Source organism: Chaetodon auriga, chromosome 11 (assembly GCF_051107435.1).
Source record: "Chaetodon auriga isolate fChaAug3 chromosome 11, fChaAug3.hap1, whole genome shotgun sequence".
Lineage (NCBI taxonomy): Eukaryota > Metazoa > Chordata > Actinopteri > Chaetodontiformes > Chaetodontidae > Chaetodon > Chaetodon auriga.
The window spans coordinates 24675001-24691657 of NC_135084.1; the positions used below are offsets into that span (position 1 = coordinate 24675001).

General features: G+C 47.5%; 1 protein-coding gene and 3 non-coding genes across 6 annotated transcripts in view; 1 reads left to right on the forward strand and 3 right to left on the reverse strand.

The window, feature by feature from the left end:
• LOC143327967 (LIM domain-binding protein 3-like) overlaps positions 1-16657 on the forward strand; it is a 33498-nt gene that overhangs the window by 2241 nt on the left and 14600 nt on the right. For 2 of the 3 annotated variants that reach the window (XM_076742694.1, XM_076742695.1), the window contains exons 3-6: positions 1380-1584; positions 11350-11501; positions 14007-14079; positions 15113-15303. In XM_076742694.1, coding sequence (XP_076598809.1) covers positions 1489-1584; positions 11350-11501; positions 14007-14079; positions 15113-15303 — 512 coding nt within the window. In that variant the 5' untranslated portion in view covers positions 1380-1488. The remainder of the gene's footprint in view (positions 1-1379; positions 1585-11349; positions 11502-14006; positions 14080-15112; positions 15304-16657) is intronic. The other variant, XM_076742696.1, reaches the window with a different exon arrangement.
• On the reverse strand, positions 7638-7711 carry trnat-agu (transfer RNA threonine (anticodon AGU)). Its single transcript has one exon. It is a non-coding gene; the product is annotated as a tRNA-Thr (tRNA).
• Positions 8074-8147, reverse strand: trnat-cgu (transfer RNA threonine (anticodon CGU)). Its single transcript has one exon. It is a non-coding gene; the product is annotated as a tRNA-Thr (tRNA).
• On the reverse strand, positions 8558-8645 carry trnat-agu (transfer RNA threonine (anticodon AGU)). Its single transcript has one exon. It is a non-coding gene; the product is annotated as a tRNA-Thr (tRNA).

The window sequence follows — 16657 nt, forward strand, 5'->3', positions numbered from 1 at the left end:
CTAGTGTGACTGCTGTTATGAAACTGTATTAATTAAGGGAGTAACATTAGAGAAGTCGATCACTCGTACTGTGAATTCAGGAATAAATATTTGACTCTTATACACAGCTGCTGTTTGGAGGAGGGGCTTAGCAAAGAGTTAATAGGCTGTTTGCATTTGACATCACGTCACTCATTTGTTGTGGTGCAAAATGCAGATGGAGGGCAGGAAGCGATTTTCTGCATAGGAAGCTCGATAACACACATAACACATGTGATGTTTTATGTTCTGCCTTTATTCTGAAAGTGATCAAACCGAGACACCACAAGGAACAAAATATCAAAAATTGTTGTTCATAAGGATGAAAAATGCAAGAAATTGACCAAAAAACGCAGGAAAAAAAGTTTTGTTAACCGTCTGCGGTCGGGAGGAGCCGAGCCGGCTAATGGTGGAGATGATGAAACATCAGCTGCTGTTTTAAATCTGTGGTGATTAGATTTAAAGCAACAGCGACAAGCAACACGACGAACACGCAACAAAGCCTCGTTAACAGTTTCACATCAGAGCAGGAAAGGTCACATCCAGATCCGTGTGAGCAGAAGCGGTGTTTGGTCAGCAGAGGCAGTAAGAAGAGCCTGATCCCGTAAAGTTTGGATGTGTTTTCTGAAGTGTCCTTGTGTTTTGACCCTCAGGGCCACCGTACATTTACACAGTGTCTGCTGCAGCCTTCTCAATGCTAAAATACGAAATGTTCAGTCCAGTCCCAGTGTTTGGTTGGCAGACGTTTGATGCCTTGCTGCAGGGACCTTCGGCAGCGACGTGTGGGGGGATTTGAACCTGTGACTTACTGTAATAACCCATCTGCTGCTGACCTTTGAGCTATCGGAGCCACTTAACTGGTGACCTTTCTGTTTCGCCTTTATCACCACCAAGATAATGAGACGGTTTGTGGCATCGCCCCTGATTGGGTGCGAGGGAAACCCTGGGCGTAACAACGAGGGGGGAGAGAAGAGGTCTAGAAGAATCTGCTGGGTCTATATTAGCCCCGGTGAATCACGGCGAGCCTGGCATACCGGGTGTCCCCTTTCACGCCATATAAGTCCACCCCCCCCCTTCCCTTCAAGCCCCCTGCCCTGCCTCACCCGCCTCACCCTGCCTCACCCCTGCACCCCCCACAATGCAACAGTGCTATCTGTGGCTATTCTTAGGCTGTCACTTCAGCTCCTCTGAGCAGGCAGGTCCTCTTCTTTCTGCTCCCTCAGCTTCTTCCTCTTTTTTCGCTCTTTCTCGTCTTCCTCTCAGAGTTTCGGTCGGTGCATTCGACTCATTTTTCCGTTTCACGTCAGGTTTCTTTCTTCCTCTGTCACCTGCTTCATATCCTGTTCTCTGTGTCCTTTCAGAGGCTACTCGGCGCCGGCCCTCGCTCCCATCCCTCCAGCAGCTGTGGGGTTTTAAGAAAGTTTGGTCGAATCGCCGTCGTCCGTTTCGGGGGATCTTTTCGTTGGAAGAATGAGCGCCTACACCGTGTCGCTGCCCGGCCCCGGCCCCTGGGGCTTCAGGCTGCAGGGCGGGAAGGACTTCAACATGCCGCTGACCATCTCCAGGGTAAGACACTGCTTCTAAAGTGTTTTTCATTCAGGAATCTCAAATTGGACAGCTTCATCAGCAGCTCAGAGTTCAGACGGTTTGGCCTCCCTTCGGTTGAAGGACGTTTGACTCGTCTCCAAAGCTGAAACCTTTTATTTTTATGGATATTAAACACATTGATGACTGATTCCATTCATTAGACTGAGGCAGGCTGACGCTCTCGAATCAAGAGAAACTTTGAGAGAACAGCTGAAACAAGTTGATTTGTCAGATTTGTTCACTTGTTTGGAGAAAATAGAGATTTCAAGTGATTTGATTTTTGAAATAAAGGCCGCCGTTGTTTCCTGTTCGTGTTGATTGTTGTTCGGATTTGAATGAAATCAGTGGAACAATCGCGTTTTCTTCTCCGTCACCACAGAAGGTAAAGTGACCGTAACAGAGCGCAGGCCTGCAGCTCGCAGGATTATGTGATGAAGTTTCACACGTAACTGAAATGAATGGAAACTGCTGAGAGGAGAGGAAGCAGGAATCTAACATCAGGCCATGTTTTGGTTAATAGTCCTTTAAAGCTGGTCTGAAGTGGTTTTTCTGGGTCGGTTTCTGTCCTCTGCTTCCTCTTTCATGCTGATTGTTGACTCTTTCCTGAAAAGTGTGGACGGTTGGATAATAATCCGGTCGGTGGAAGTTTCAGGACCTCGTCTTCAGCCTGTCAGGGTGAGACCTGCGGCCACCGTGACGGCTGCCAGGATCTGTCAGGGAGGCTGAAAGCAGAGCTGGAGGCCTAAAACTGGAGCTGGTGTTGGTTTCACAGCCTCATCTCTCTGAATAGAGCAGAGGCAGGGAGAGAAAACCCTCCTCTACCTCTCCTCTCTTTCTGGGCTCACAGGAGAATTTGCTGCATCTGTTGTCAGAGTGGTTTACCTTTGACCTTTGACCTTCCCTCTGCCAGCTGCCTGCTGGTGATGTAGACCTCCAGGAGTAAAACGCTGCTCTTCTTTGACGTAACGTGCAGACGGTGGTGGATGTTGATGAGGAGGAAGATCTGCAGGTCTTCAGGGCTGTGGATGAGTTTCCTGTGGTGGTCTGAGAGGATGTGATGCGATGCAGACGTCCTGCTGTGAGGCTTTTTCAGGACACACACGAACTCCACGAACACGTTCGTTTAGACTTCTTATTCATTCGTGTCTTTGTTCCTTCTCACTGCTTGACTTGTTCCAAATGCTGAAATGGTTATTGAACATCTTCTTATCACTTGTTTTCTCCGTCCCACCGTTTACGATGAAGAGGTGTGTTTTCTTAATCGTCTCTTACTAACTTTGACATCTTCAGACACTCAGACATCAAAGAGCAGATCAGTGTAAGCCAATGAGAAGTTCCATCACCAATAACTGCTAACGATCCCGGCAGCTTTTCACGCTTGGATCATCACAGCAAGGCGCAGCTTTGATCAATGTTTTCTTTGAAGCTTCGTTTTTAATTTCCAATATGTTCTGCAGTAATTGTGTGCAGCGAGTTCAGGCTCACAGGATGAGTCCAGTTAAAGTGTCTTTCATGCCTGTTTGAGCTGCTGTGACCTCTGACCCCTCAGATGCTGTGTGACCACCTCAGAGAACGAGAGCGCGTCCTGCAGGTTGATGTGGTTAAAAGCCTCCTCGCCGAGCGACGGCAGCTTCAGTGTTTGTCTGATGTCTGAGTGTGTGACCTGAGTGGATGGAAATATGTTTGGAGGTGTGAGGAGCATCGATTTTTAGTCCTGGAAAAGCTCTGATGCAGAACTCTTCAGTATCACAGTGCACAGCTAGCAGGAGGAGCTAACAGGAGCTGCTAACAGCTAATTCAGCAGCCTGTTAATGACGACAGTTCAAACGAATATTGACTGAAGACAAACAGATCACGTTTGTCTCCCAAATAAAAGTAAGACAAGAGTCTCAAAATCCATCAATATGAACTTTTTAGTGCTGCGTTGTCGATATGTTTTTGGCTCAGAGTGACGTTCTGCGTCTGTCTGAGGGGCCACGCTGTCAGAGCAGGCAAACCAGTAAGAAACCAGTATGAAGAACAGGCTGATCTTGTGAGGACCAGTTCCAGTGTTTTCACTCTCTGTGGTTCAAATAAACACCAGATCTGATTGGACAGTGATGTTGAACAGAAGTACAAATGGAAATACTCAAGTAAAGTACAAATACCTCAAACTTGCACTTAAGTAGAAAACTTGTGTAGATGTACTTTAGATTCTTCCCACTACTGTGTACTGCTTACTACAGCAACTACTTTAGATACTGTAACTGCAGCTAGTACTTTTACTGCATCAGTTGAGGTCAAACAGCCTGACAGATGAGTGCAGTATTGATCAGGGCTTTGATAGATCAATAATCAATCACAGTGTATCTGATTGACTGCAGTGTGCTGATCGTCTGTCTGTCTTCAGTTGGTGACTTTTGGCTGAACTGACACATCCAGCAGCTGCTGACACACACACACACACACACACACACACACACACACACACACACACACACACACGCTGACAGCAGTCTCAGTCATTCAGGAACAGCTGATGAAGAGCTTCCCCTCTGTCTCTCTCTTGGTGGTTCATAGTACGCCATGACATCATCAGGCGGCCATGTTGGACAGCTGTTTACAGTCGGGCAGATTCAGCCGGTCATGAAACGTCAGTCCACACGTTCAGAGGAGGACGACAGCGGAGAGAGGTGGTGTCAAATGAATTTACTACAGCAAAAGTACTTATACCACACTGTACAAGTACTCTGGTATACGTAAACGTACTTACTGACTTCATTAAAAGTATTTACGCATAATGAGGAAAATGTACTTGAAGTATTGAAAGTATAAGTACTGCAGTGTGTCTGTTGTCCTCTGTGGGAATGAGCTCTTTGGTTGGTGGAGATAAACAGCTGGTGGATTTTGTGCCTCTGTGGTCGTTTGGTGCACAGGTGTGAGGTGCAGACAGGTGTAAATGCTTCCTGGGCGTCTCAGAAACTCGTCCATTTGTTTGCACTGCTGACATGAAAACGTTTGTTTAAATCACCCAGAAATCCTCCGTCTGCCTCAGATTTGTCCCGTCGGCCTGAACTTCGCTGCCGTCTGTTAGACTCACATTCACACACATAAATCTGCAGGCTTTCGCTGCGGCCATGTTAATACCCACTGACAGAAATAAACAGAGAGAGAAGAGCACAGAAACCCTGAGCTTCCTTCATAAAAATACCTCCATCCCTCTGCGGTGCCATGTGGCGCTAATCTGCCGCTGTTATGACAGCAGCTCGCCAAATGGATCCATGCTGCCTTTTCTGGCACCGCCGTCTTTTGTGACAGTGCCAGAGTTTGTGGACGGGCGAGGGGCGGCGGACGCTTCCCATCATGCCTCTGTGCTGGGCGGCTCGTTGTTTCCTCTGGCTCAGAGCTTCAGGGAGCGGAGATGAAACGGTGGGATCAGCGTTCAGGTGAGGCTGAAGGAGTCCAGGTCTGCTGCTGTGGACTCGTTCATAGTGAGCGAACCGAACCGCGTCTGTTCAGCTGTGGGTCGTTTGGTTTCTGGTGATAAGTCGACTTTCTAAACTCTGATATTCGCTGTTGTTTTATCAGCTGTCATGTTCATCCTCAAACCAGCGCTGAATGCTAACGGCTAACAGCTCAGCGTGTCAATCACAGCTGATAGATCTTCTTCCTCTGAGCTCCATTGAAACACATCAGTGAGCCGCACTGTTCACACACTGTGGTTCAGTCTGACTCACACACACACACACACACACACACACACACACACACACAAACACACACACACACACACACACACACACACTGTCCTGCTAACCCAAACACTCACTAAAGCAGCACATGTAGATTCATCCGCCGCTGAAAATAGTCCCAACAGATGCACCATTTCCTCCTGTTTGTTTGATAAAAACCACAGTGAGCAGCCGTTTAATCACAGAAGCATGTGTGCAGCTGCACGTACAGATTGATTAGCACTGGTGTCCAAAACACAACAGACACTGAGGAGCTCGTCCTCCGACTATAAGAAACAAACCTTGGAGACATCTTCCTGTTACAGCTGCTGCCAGTTTATGGAGCCAAAAAATCCAAAATCTGTTCAAAGAGTGTCATCAAGGAAACGAGCTTCCCCTTGAAGCAGCTGTGATCCTTATGTGTATATTAACAATGGTTAATGGTGTCTCTGGTAGAGACTCATCAGCTGAATCTGCAGCTCCTCTTGTCCTCACCGAACTTTATGGAGACTTTGTGATGTCACAGATATGCAAATTAGAGCATGATGGAGCGACATCCAGCGACTGAACATATGTGGCAACGCTAAGTTTCTAACCGTCTTTGTTTTGAGGAAGCGGAGAAGCTGAAGCTGTTTCACCTGCTGAACGTCTTTAGACTTTTGTCTCAGGATGTCCTCAGTAGATTTAAATGTGGTGGACGAATCACTCTTGTCTCTTTTTTAGCCAGCAGTTAGCATGAGGCTAGTGTCAGTGTGGAAAACAGCATCTTGTGTTGTCGGCGGCCTCGGATGTCCCGGCAGGTCTCAGTGGTCTCGTGGATTTCCTCGCTCTGCTGCGCTGACCTGCCGGATGTTTCCTGATATCTCCTCTGAGGAGCCTCATGCGGCTGCAGGGACGACTGAAATGTCATCGAGTTTGTGCTGCAGGTGGATGAAGGACAAAGGATAAACCTTTCAAAAATCTACATTTGTGTGGACTTTGGTGTCCAACTTGTCTTTGCTTTTCATTCCAGTGTTTGTCTATTATAAAACAGCGACTCGTGTTTTCAGCTGCGACGCACAAACCACACCAGCAGGTTTCAGCTCAGCGTCGACCTGAGCTGCTCTAATAAAGTTTTACAGTCTGTGTGAAAGCTGAACTCTCAGTAACTCGACTCCTGCTGTAACGCCTCCAGCTGACTCAGCTCTCACTGAGCTCCCGCTTCCTGCTACAGCTGAACTGGATCATCCAGATCAGGAAATCCCAAACGGTTTCACATCAGGGAACCCCCGATCCATGTTGGACCCACAGAGACCTGCAGTACAGCATCGATCTGGATTCTTGGAGACATCTTTTGCAGATTATGTCACAGTGCTGTCTGTTAGAGAAGGAGACAGAAGTTGAGGTTATTTTCAGGGTTACTGCAGGCGTGGATGGATTACCGAGTGGGCACGAGGGGCCCCAGCTGGGCCCTGACCTCTGTCTGAGGTGACTGTGGCTATTTTCTATGGGAAGGTCGGCAAAAAGACACAAAACGATGACAAAGAGACATGAAACAAACAGAAAAACCCACAAAACAACAACAAAGAGGCACAAAACTGACAAAAAAGACACAAACAACAACAAAGAGACATAAAACATAAACGAAAAGGGACAAAACAATGACAGAGACATGAAACCAACAGACACATGAATCAGCCTCAGAGAGACAAACGATGGGTTTGAGAGTCGCTCTTTTCAGGCTGATCTGAAGCGGAAACGTGAGTGAACTCAATGACTTGACGACGTGGATCTTTCATGGCTGCTCTCGTCCTGCAGCACTCTGACATTTGTCTCCACCGGCTGAAAGGCCTGCAGCGCGGCCAGAGCTGCTGACAGGCAGGAGGCTGTTTTTAGCTTCTGAAGGTCACACACACACACACACACACACACACACGCTGTCTTATCAGTTACTCTGTCCTGTGTTCGTTCAGTCAGACAGCGTCTCCTCCGTCACGTGTGTGTTTGATGATTTCCAGACTGAGTCAGAGATGAACGCAGGCCACAGGCTGAAGCTGAGAAGCTGCCTGTGCTGCAGTGCTTACAGTGACTTTCACTTTCACACTTTGATTAATTGATTAGTCCAGTTTTAACAGACGGCAAAGCGTCTGTTGTGTGCTGCAATCAGCTGCTGAGCTTTAAAGAGAAACTGAAGGTAAAGCCACGAGCGTCTGCTCCATGAAAAGCACATTTATTAAAATCTGCATGTTCAGCTGTTTGTTGATGCCGCTCAGGAAGCTGAGCGCCTGTTTTCCATCTGTTACCTTTATCTGTTTTGGATAAAAGATCAATCATTTGTGACTGAGGCACTGCTGGGACTTGAACCCAGGATCTCCTGTTTACTAGACAGGCGCTTTGACCAGCTAAGCCACAGCGCCTCTGCTTCCTGTGGCAGCATCCCGAGATGAATGAGCGTGAATTCAGGAGGTGTGTGTACGGAGTGTGTGAGGTGTATGTGGGTCAGTGTGAATGGCTCGGAGGGAAAGTAGGCCACGCTGCAGCCCGGACAGGCCGCGCATTGTTCGAGCTCAGTGAGCAGCTTCCTGAAAGAGAAACGTGGTTTTGCCGGTGGTGAAATAATGTGGAAGCCGAGCAGACCTGAAATCAGCTGCAGTCAGCAAACGAACACGAGCAGAGCAGAAAGAGTTAAAAAGCACAAGAGGAGGCTTTAACGTGACGCAACAGAGGGGCTCAGTGTTCGTTCATGAAGATCAGCACCAGTCAAAGCCCGAATCCACTGAGGCGCTGCTGGGATTCGAACCCAGGATCTCCTGTTTACGAGACAGGCGCTTTGACCAGCTAAGCCACAGCACCTCCTCTTCTTTTTCTCCCTCCTTTCTTCCACTATTTTTTTTCACTTCCACCCTCTTCTGCCTCTCCGGCTGGAGGCTGTGGGTACAAGCACGCCATTGGTCACCTGTTTCAGGCGGCCAATGAGAGGCTGATCTGACCTGAATCTGGTCCCTAATGGTGAGAGTTTAAACAACACACCAGCTGTTATCTTTTGTTTTGCAATCAAAACCCAAATATATTCAGTTTACACCGATTCTGTAGAAAACAGATAAAAACACATGGAAGGAACAGCACGCAGTGTGTTTTCAGTGTTCTTGCTTCGTAAATGGCTCGACCCTGATCTTCTGTCACATCTTCAGCTCCAGTGTTTCTGCAGGATCTGCTGAGAGAGAAAGTTTGATCGATCTAAACCAGTAAGAAATAATGAAGCCAGGCGCTGCTGGGACTTGAACCCAGGATCTCGAACCCAGGATCTCCTGTTTACTAGACAGGCGCTTTGACCAGCTAAGCCACAGCGCCTCTGCTTCCTGCTGCAGCTCCAGAAGTCGAGTGAGGAAGACGCTCATCATCATCAACATGATACTGACAGAACAAACAAACAGGAAGTTTTCAGTGTTTTCGCTCAATAAATAATTCAAACTTTCTCAAGTAAAGAACAAGAACAAAGAAGACAAAATGTGGTCTGTAATCATCTGACTGACCCCTTTGATTTTATCTCCTGAAGCCAAGTGCATTGTGGGATAGCGCAGATAAAAACTTGTATTTTTTACAGCGTGCTCTGGTTCTGTCCACTCAACAGTTCTTTGTGTGTTCAGGCTCTGCAGAGATTTGAGCTGACGTACCAGTGTGTGTGTGTGTGTGTGTGTGTGTGTGTGTGTGTGTGTGTGTGTGTGTGTGTGTGTCGCTCTGTAATCCAGCCACCTCGCTTCCTGTTGCCATGGCGATATGGGACGTGACTAAACGTGGCTTTCTGTCATGCTCTTGGGCTCCACTCAGTGATTTTAGACAAACAGCCGTGACATCTCCATTTAGCTGATTCGTGATTACCCATGAGCCTCTGTTCTCAGATTGACAGGACGTGCTGTGGTCTCATATCTCCGGTGTAGTAAGACATGAAGTGTGGCGTTTGGTTTTCAGCTCTTCTGTGTGCTGCCACTCAGCTCTGATATTTGGAATCAGCGCAGGTTCTGGTTTCAAGGTGATGCTGAAACAAAAGTTGTTTTTGAGCTTTTTAAAACGCTCACTCTGAGAGACAAAGACATTTCGTTTGTGGACGTGAAGAAACGTCTGACAGGTCTGCAGCTCTTCGGTGTCGTCAGCGCTTCACGCCCTTTAGAAAGATGTTCCAGCTCAGCTACAAGTTAGTCTTGAGGACATTTTTGATTGGAGCTGTGGGATGAAGCAGGCCAATCATAATCTGAGGAGAAGAGGCTGTTATAGCAAACACTACCACAGAATAATGAATTTATGATGAGGCACTGCTGGGATTTGAACCCAGGATCACCTGTTTACACAACAGGTGCTTTAACCAGCACACACTACAGCACCACAAGGGCAGGCACTTTAAATAGTGACTCCAGACTCCCCAAGAGTCCTGTTTCTGCTGCCCTCCAGTCCTTTAAATGTTCCCTGTGTCCCCTTTAACTGTCCCCTTGTTCAGTTCTGTCTGACTGGTGGGGAGTCCCAGGTGTTTAACCTCTGTGGCACCTGTGCCGGCCAGGTGTGAACGACAGGTGTTGGAGTCATCACCTGAGGCCAGGTGTGAACGACAGGTGTTGGAGTCATCACCTGAGGCCAGGTGTGAATGGTTGTTCAATCTCCTGTGACAGGATGAAGGACAGTGTTGGAGGTGGAGGACGAGTGGTGTTGTAGTCGTCCTCCTCTGTTGGAGGATGCTTTAAACAGCCTCCTTCACTCCTCTCTCAGACCGTCTGTCCTCTCTGTCCAGACTGTGTCCGTTGTTGAGTGTCCCTTCTCGTCCAGTCTCAGGTGAACCGCTGAGTCTTCACCTGAGGAGCTGGTCCTCCTGTGTTGAGCCACGTGTTTGTTTAATGGATGTTTATTTTCCTGCTATAAATCTGTGTATTCTTTCACATATTCCTGCTGTGTATTGTGTATTATTGTGTGCTGTGTATTACTGCTGTGTATTACTGCGTTGGACTGTGCTGGTGTTCCTCCTGGATCTGGAGGCTGTTTTCTCAGAGGCTTTAAGCAGATCCCTCAGATGTTCGTGCTCCTTCTCTCGGGCCTGGACCCTTGTTGGTACAGTATCAGCTCGGTGCTGCAGGTTTCTGGTGACTCCTGTGGATGGAAATAGAGTGATGATGGAGAAGTGATGAGACGGATAGAGCAGAGCGGGCAGGAGGGATTTTAGGACTAATTAGAGTGAATGGATGTGCCTCAGCAGGTGTTAGCAGTGTGTGGACAGCTGTCCAGGGTTTAGCATTCAGACACCAACGCTTGTGTCCTGTCTTTGTGTTCGAGGCGCCACAGAGGCCTCGAGGCTGCAGACCGGCCCTGTGAGTCAAAGGTCACAGGGTCAGCCTGGTCAGATGCCGCCATGTTTCCACCGCTTTTCACGCAGCGCCACCATCAGGTGACATAATGTGTCCACTGCTTTGGTTTATGACCAAATTTTTTCACTTTTCAGAATTCAGTAGGTTTGTAACTGAAAAACAAGAACAAGTGACCAAACAGCATCAGTCACAGCAGAAGATGGAACATCTGCAGATCATTTCTGAGAGATAACGACGCTCCTTTTCCACCTCAGAGACTCAGTTTTCTAATTTAACACCCAGTAATTTGATTTTGGTCACCGGATCAGCTGATAGAGAGATTAAGGTCTCTGTAACTCCTGAGGTAGATTTTCAGATTAAGGGAACTGAAGCGTGCAGACATATTAACCATCGACTGATTCATTGATTCTTTTCCCATTTGATTGATTGCTTCATGGAAAGCAGTGATCCTTCCATCCAGACTGACGTGTGCGCTGACCTGTGGTCAGTGTCACTGCATCACACATGCTCTAATCCAACATTCAGGACATGAAAGCAGAAGTTTGGCCGTGGTCTGTTTTTGTTTTGTGTCTTTGAAAACCAGAGTGTTTGAGTTATAAATATAAAAAAAAACAGCCAATCAGAATGTTCCAGATTTGATCTGTGTGTCCATCACGTGTCCGGGAGCAAAAGTCGGCTCACAGGTCTTTGTCTTTGTGTTTGGACAGATCACTCCGGGCAGCAAGGCAGCGCAAGGTAACCTGGTGCAGGGTGATGTCATCGTCGCCATCGATGGCGTCAGCACTGAGGGGATGACTCACCTGGAGGCCCAGAACAAGATCAAGATGGCCAACTACAACCTGGCGCTCACCATGTCCAAGTAAGGACGGAAAAAATAAGCATGTCCTGTGTTCATGTCCATGTTTGTCTCCTGAGCGAGGAGGACGGACAGAGTGTTTGATGGTGACATTTACTCCTACGCTGTGTCCTTCGTCCTGACGTCTGCAGCTGCTTACAGTGAATCCTCCTCTTCACATTCAATCCTCAGCTTTTGTTAGACGGACGTTAAAAGGTCACAGTTCTCTGTTCGGGCTGTTCAGACTCAATAAGAAGTTTATTGATTTTTATTGAATCACTTCACTTTACTAACTGCCGTTCAGCTCAGCACGGCAGGCAAGTGAACACCAGCCGGGCTGCTGCAGCTTTCGGAATGAGCTGCAGAGGTTGGACGGACCAGCCAGGAGAGAGCTGCAGGACTCTGGACACAGTCTGGACCAGATCCTGGACTGTCTTGATGTGTCCTCCTGATTTTGTGGAGGACGAAGCTGCAGGAGCGTCTTGTCTTGCAGCGATGTTGGAGGCGAAGGTCAGCTCATCGTCCACTTTCATCCTGGCTGAGCTGTGAAATGTTTATCTTGCACATCTTCAATACGTCTGTGCAAAACGTGCATCAGTTGCTCCGACGTCATCAGGAGACACAGCAGCGTCGAACTGTAGCACAGCAACAGAAAGAGATGCTGATGACACCTCTGAGGGTAACAAATGATTAAAAAAAATCGTTCTTTGAGGAAGTAAACCAGTTAAACAGCTCCAAAAGGTCCAGCGTGGAGTTTTATGAGCACTCACATCAAATACGACCTAAACTAAACGTTAACTGGCACCTGGATTTATTGGAAGATCATCAACCACTTCTACAAAAGCCAACACCCGACTGAAACCTCTGTAAGTTTGAGGTAAAGAAATGATAGAACTGCCGGAGGACCAGTGTCTCTAATGTTATTCTTAAAGGGGGAGCTCAGAGTCTGGCCTGTAGTCACTGGACGCTGGCAGATGATTATCTCGTGTGGGCTTAAACGCTGTTTGGAAACAAAGGGAAAGACGTCGGCTGCAGATGTTTACGGTGGACTGTTTGGTGTCACGTGACCTAAAGAAGAGCTCTCAGTCAAATCTTGGGTCTCGTAGCCTGAAGGAGTCTGACGGAGGAGATCTGATCAGTTGAGTGAGGAAATGAATGTCGGTCCACACGGAGTCTCATCACAGCAGACCCTCTGGGCGATGAAGATAAGACGTTTGCTGAGGATGAGGAGCCTCTGCCATGTCTCTTTTCTCATCTTCTGTCTGTCACTCGTCTTGTTTTGTTAGCGTAAAGCTGCGGTGGACTTCAGGAGAAGGAGGTCAGGAAATAGATGAAATGCAGCAGCACGTATAAAAGAAGCTGTTTGACCTGCGCCGCCCTTCACGCCGCCTCTGATGAGATGGGAAAACGCACAATGCAGGAAATCCAATCAAGTCATTTTTCTGAAAATGACTGTAATAAATCTGTGACTGTCAGAAGGTTCATTCAGACAATCCCTCCAAACTCAGCTCCTTTAAGAACAGCCTGTCCAAAGCCATCGCAGACAGATTTATCTCAGCGTCCCGAGCCGCCGCTGTGGATGAAGGGTCTCTCAGTCCTGTGTCGAATGTTAGCGTTCATCATATTATTCAACCTCTTTTTAATTTAGTCCAGTTTCAGTCAGTGTGCACTGTGACATGCTGGTCTTCTTTCAGAGTCACTGACATTAAATACAGAGCTTCACGTTCACAGTCCAGTAAGCATGAAGGCCTCCAGCAGTCACAGGGATGTCGGGACGAGACAGAGCGAATACCAGCGTCTCTAATCAGCAGATACAATAATAATAAAACACCAGTCATTATTATTATTATCACACAGTCTAAACAAAACCTCCTGCCTCAGAGTTACTCCTCCTCTGGGACCAAAAGGGGTTTCCCTCACCTGGCTGATACCACAGGCAGCTAAATTCAGAGGAAGCTTCTTATTGGTCAGAAAGGGTGTGCATGTACGGAGCGTTCACGACTTCCCGTCTCTGAGCAGCACATTTCGAACCAGGCGCTGCAGACGGTTTGTCGCCCAGACTGCCAGCAGTTCCTCACAAGAGAAGGTGGATTCACCTGTAACGCTGTCTTTTTCAGCGAGTGCTTTCAGCTCTTTCCATTATTTCCTGCAGCTCACAGAGATGTTTTCTACAGTCGCAGTGCTCTGACCTTTGACCTCCTCTCTTTCTTATTTGGAGCTGAAGGTTTTTCACCTGCTGCCTTCCTTCTATAAGTGGTTCTATAGTGGCCACGTATTTCTGTTTGTTCTCTTTGTGTCCGTGAGCGTTGAGTGACCCACATACTGACTTCACATCGTTGACCCTCAGAGGTCGAGATCATTTAAAGTGTGGAAGAACATGAAGAAACAGGACTAACTGAGAACAGGAAGGATTTTTTTTACAGCTGAACAAATAAACATGTTTTCATTTCGTGTCCGTGATGTTAATCAGACGTCAGGAGAACGCTTCACGTCACCTGCGGATCCTCACCTGCGTTTGTCTCCCTGCAGGTCGAAGCGTCCCACAATGATGTCCACACCAAGAATCGACACCAGCGCCATTCCCCTGATCCCTCACCAACAGGTAACTTTACCCATAATGCATTTCTACCGCCGCACACTGCTGCAGATGTCTGCTGTTCTCAGATCCACCCTGAGACGAAACTGATCGGATGTTATCTGTTATTGACTTTTTACTTTGGAGGCCTGGAGATCACATGACAGAAGAAACCTGATGAAAACCCCGTAAGCAGATGAAGAAAATGCCAAAAACACACTCAGAGAATCTCTCAGCCGTCAGCACAGACAAGGAGACACGTTCATGTTTTGATTCTGTGTTTTCTCCTCAGTTTCTCTCAACTGCTGCAGATTTTTACATAAATTTATGTTTCACTTTCATGGCAGCTAATTATGAAGCTGCGTCAAAGCTGCAGCGCTTTAAGGTGTTTAAGGTGTTTAAAGTGTCACCTGTTAATTCACAACCACTTAGCAGCACAGGTGCAGATTTACCTTCACAGTCAGGCGTCGAAACCTGGACAATTCAGCCAAATGCTGCATGTATGAGGGCGCACACACACACACACACACACACACTCTGGAGGGCAGGTGGTTCAGTCATCCTGGTTCATCATGATGAGCTGGTGCCTCCTGGTGGTCGCAGGAAGAAAGACACAAACTGTCGGTAAAAGCTCGTATCTCCAGCCGACACACACCTGAGGCTTGTTCTGCTTCCTTTACCGGAAGAAGCGGAAAATGACATATTTCAGCTTTAATCCCTGAAAAGTTAAGGTTTTATGTGTTTAACACCAAACAACCGAGATGTACAGACTTTATTAATTTTTTCAAATTAAAATAATCTTTAAAGTCTGAATGAGATCAACACTTCAGATATTTTTCACTTACTTACTTTTGAAATATCTAATTGATCAATGAAGAAGCAGAAATATGGACCGCTTCAGGCTCTTATTGAAAATATATTGAAAAGACATTTTTACAACATTTCCAGCAGAACCTGTCTATAAAACACATTGATCAGATATTGATAGTTGTTACCCAACATTCTCTGCTCCCTCCCATCCCCCCCACCCCCCCACCCCCCCCGCGCGCTCCACCTGCAGCCTCAGTCGGTGCAGGTGAACGGCCGCCTGTCGGCCTGCAGTGCCTCCTCCGGGCCTGTAGAGGCAGACTCTCCCGGGGGGAGAGCGGCGGTCAGCCCGGCTCAGAGGAAGCAGTATAACTCGCCGATCGGCCTGTACTCAGAGGAGACTCTGAGGGAGATGGCGGCCATTCAGGCGGGTCGGCCTGCGGGGTACGTAGAGGAGGTGATGACGTGGAGGAAACATGGCAGGAGATTCACAGCTGTTCTCGAGGCAGAGCTGCTAATAAAACACAAACCTGATCAGGAGCAGCTGAAGAACCACGTCGTATTTACACCAGATTCTAGAAATCACAAGTCACTTCATTCGATTCAGGTCGTTCAGGTCACATGTTTTCTACACAAAGTGGTCGCGTCACCCCTCAGATGCACTTCAGCACACAGAGGAGTAAGTGAACGCATCACGGTTCATCCAGCCGTGATGATCAGCCTTCAGTTCTATGCTGTTTGTGGTCTGAGCTTCCACACTCAGTTGAGTACAAACCCAGCTCTAAACCTTTGGTCTCCAGCATCTCCTGAGGGTCACATTTGGCTCTTTAGCTGCCAGATGTTCCACTATGTTCACCAGCTGTTCTCTGTGCCTTCCTGCTGTCCTTCAGCAGCGTCATCCTGCCATGTTGACCCACACGTCAGCAGAGCTCAGAGGAGTCTGAGGCTCTGCTGAGCTTTTACAACCAAAAGAAGGAGGACGGTCAGAACATTCAGGAAGTCTCCTAAAACACACCGAGGGCCACGTCTGAGTGGAAAACTGATGGATGACTGGGACTGACTGAGGAAGAGGAGGGTCCTCAGCACCGTTTAAAACACCAAACGTACTTCACAAGTGGAAAGTAACTCTAGTACTGCGCTTGGGAATAATTTTACTGAAGTATTTAAACGATCATGTATCATCATTATGGATCGGATTTTATTGATCCTGTGGTGAAACAAGCTGTCGGCAGGTGAAAGTATTAAAGTCAGCTGTGATCAGAAGTGATGAACACATTCATGATTACAAGATAATATAATTTATTATTCTGAAATGGGCTTTTCTGCATAACGAGTACTTCATTAAGTACTACTACTTAAACTTAAAATATCTGAGTACTACTTCCACCACTGAGTGATCTGAATAAGGATTAGGTGTTCTTCTGAGGACCGCCCATCCAAAACACACACATACATTATCCTGTAACACATCAAAATACACACGTCCACTTTGTAACTGTTAACTATTCATAATCATAGCCACACACACACGCACGCACACACACACGCACACACACACACACACACACACACACACGCACGCACACACAGACTTGTGTTTCCTGCGTTCACAGTGTGATTCGGTTACTGTGTCACTGAAGAGGCCAAACACCTGTCGGTTCCTCTGGCTGCTGGTAAAGGTCAGGGAACCTTCTGGGCACACGCACACACACACACACACACACACGCACACACACACGCACACACACACGCACTGCCCTCGTCTTACCTCTGAACCCTGCAGCAGTTCGTTCCTGCT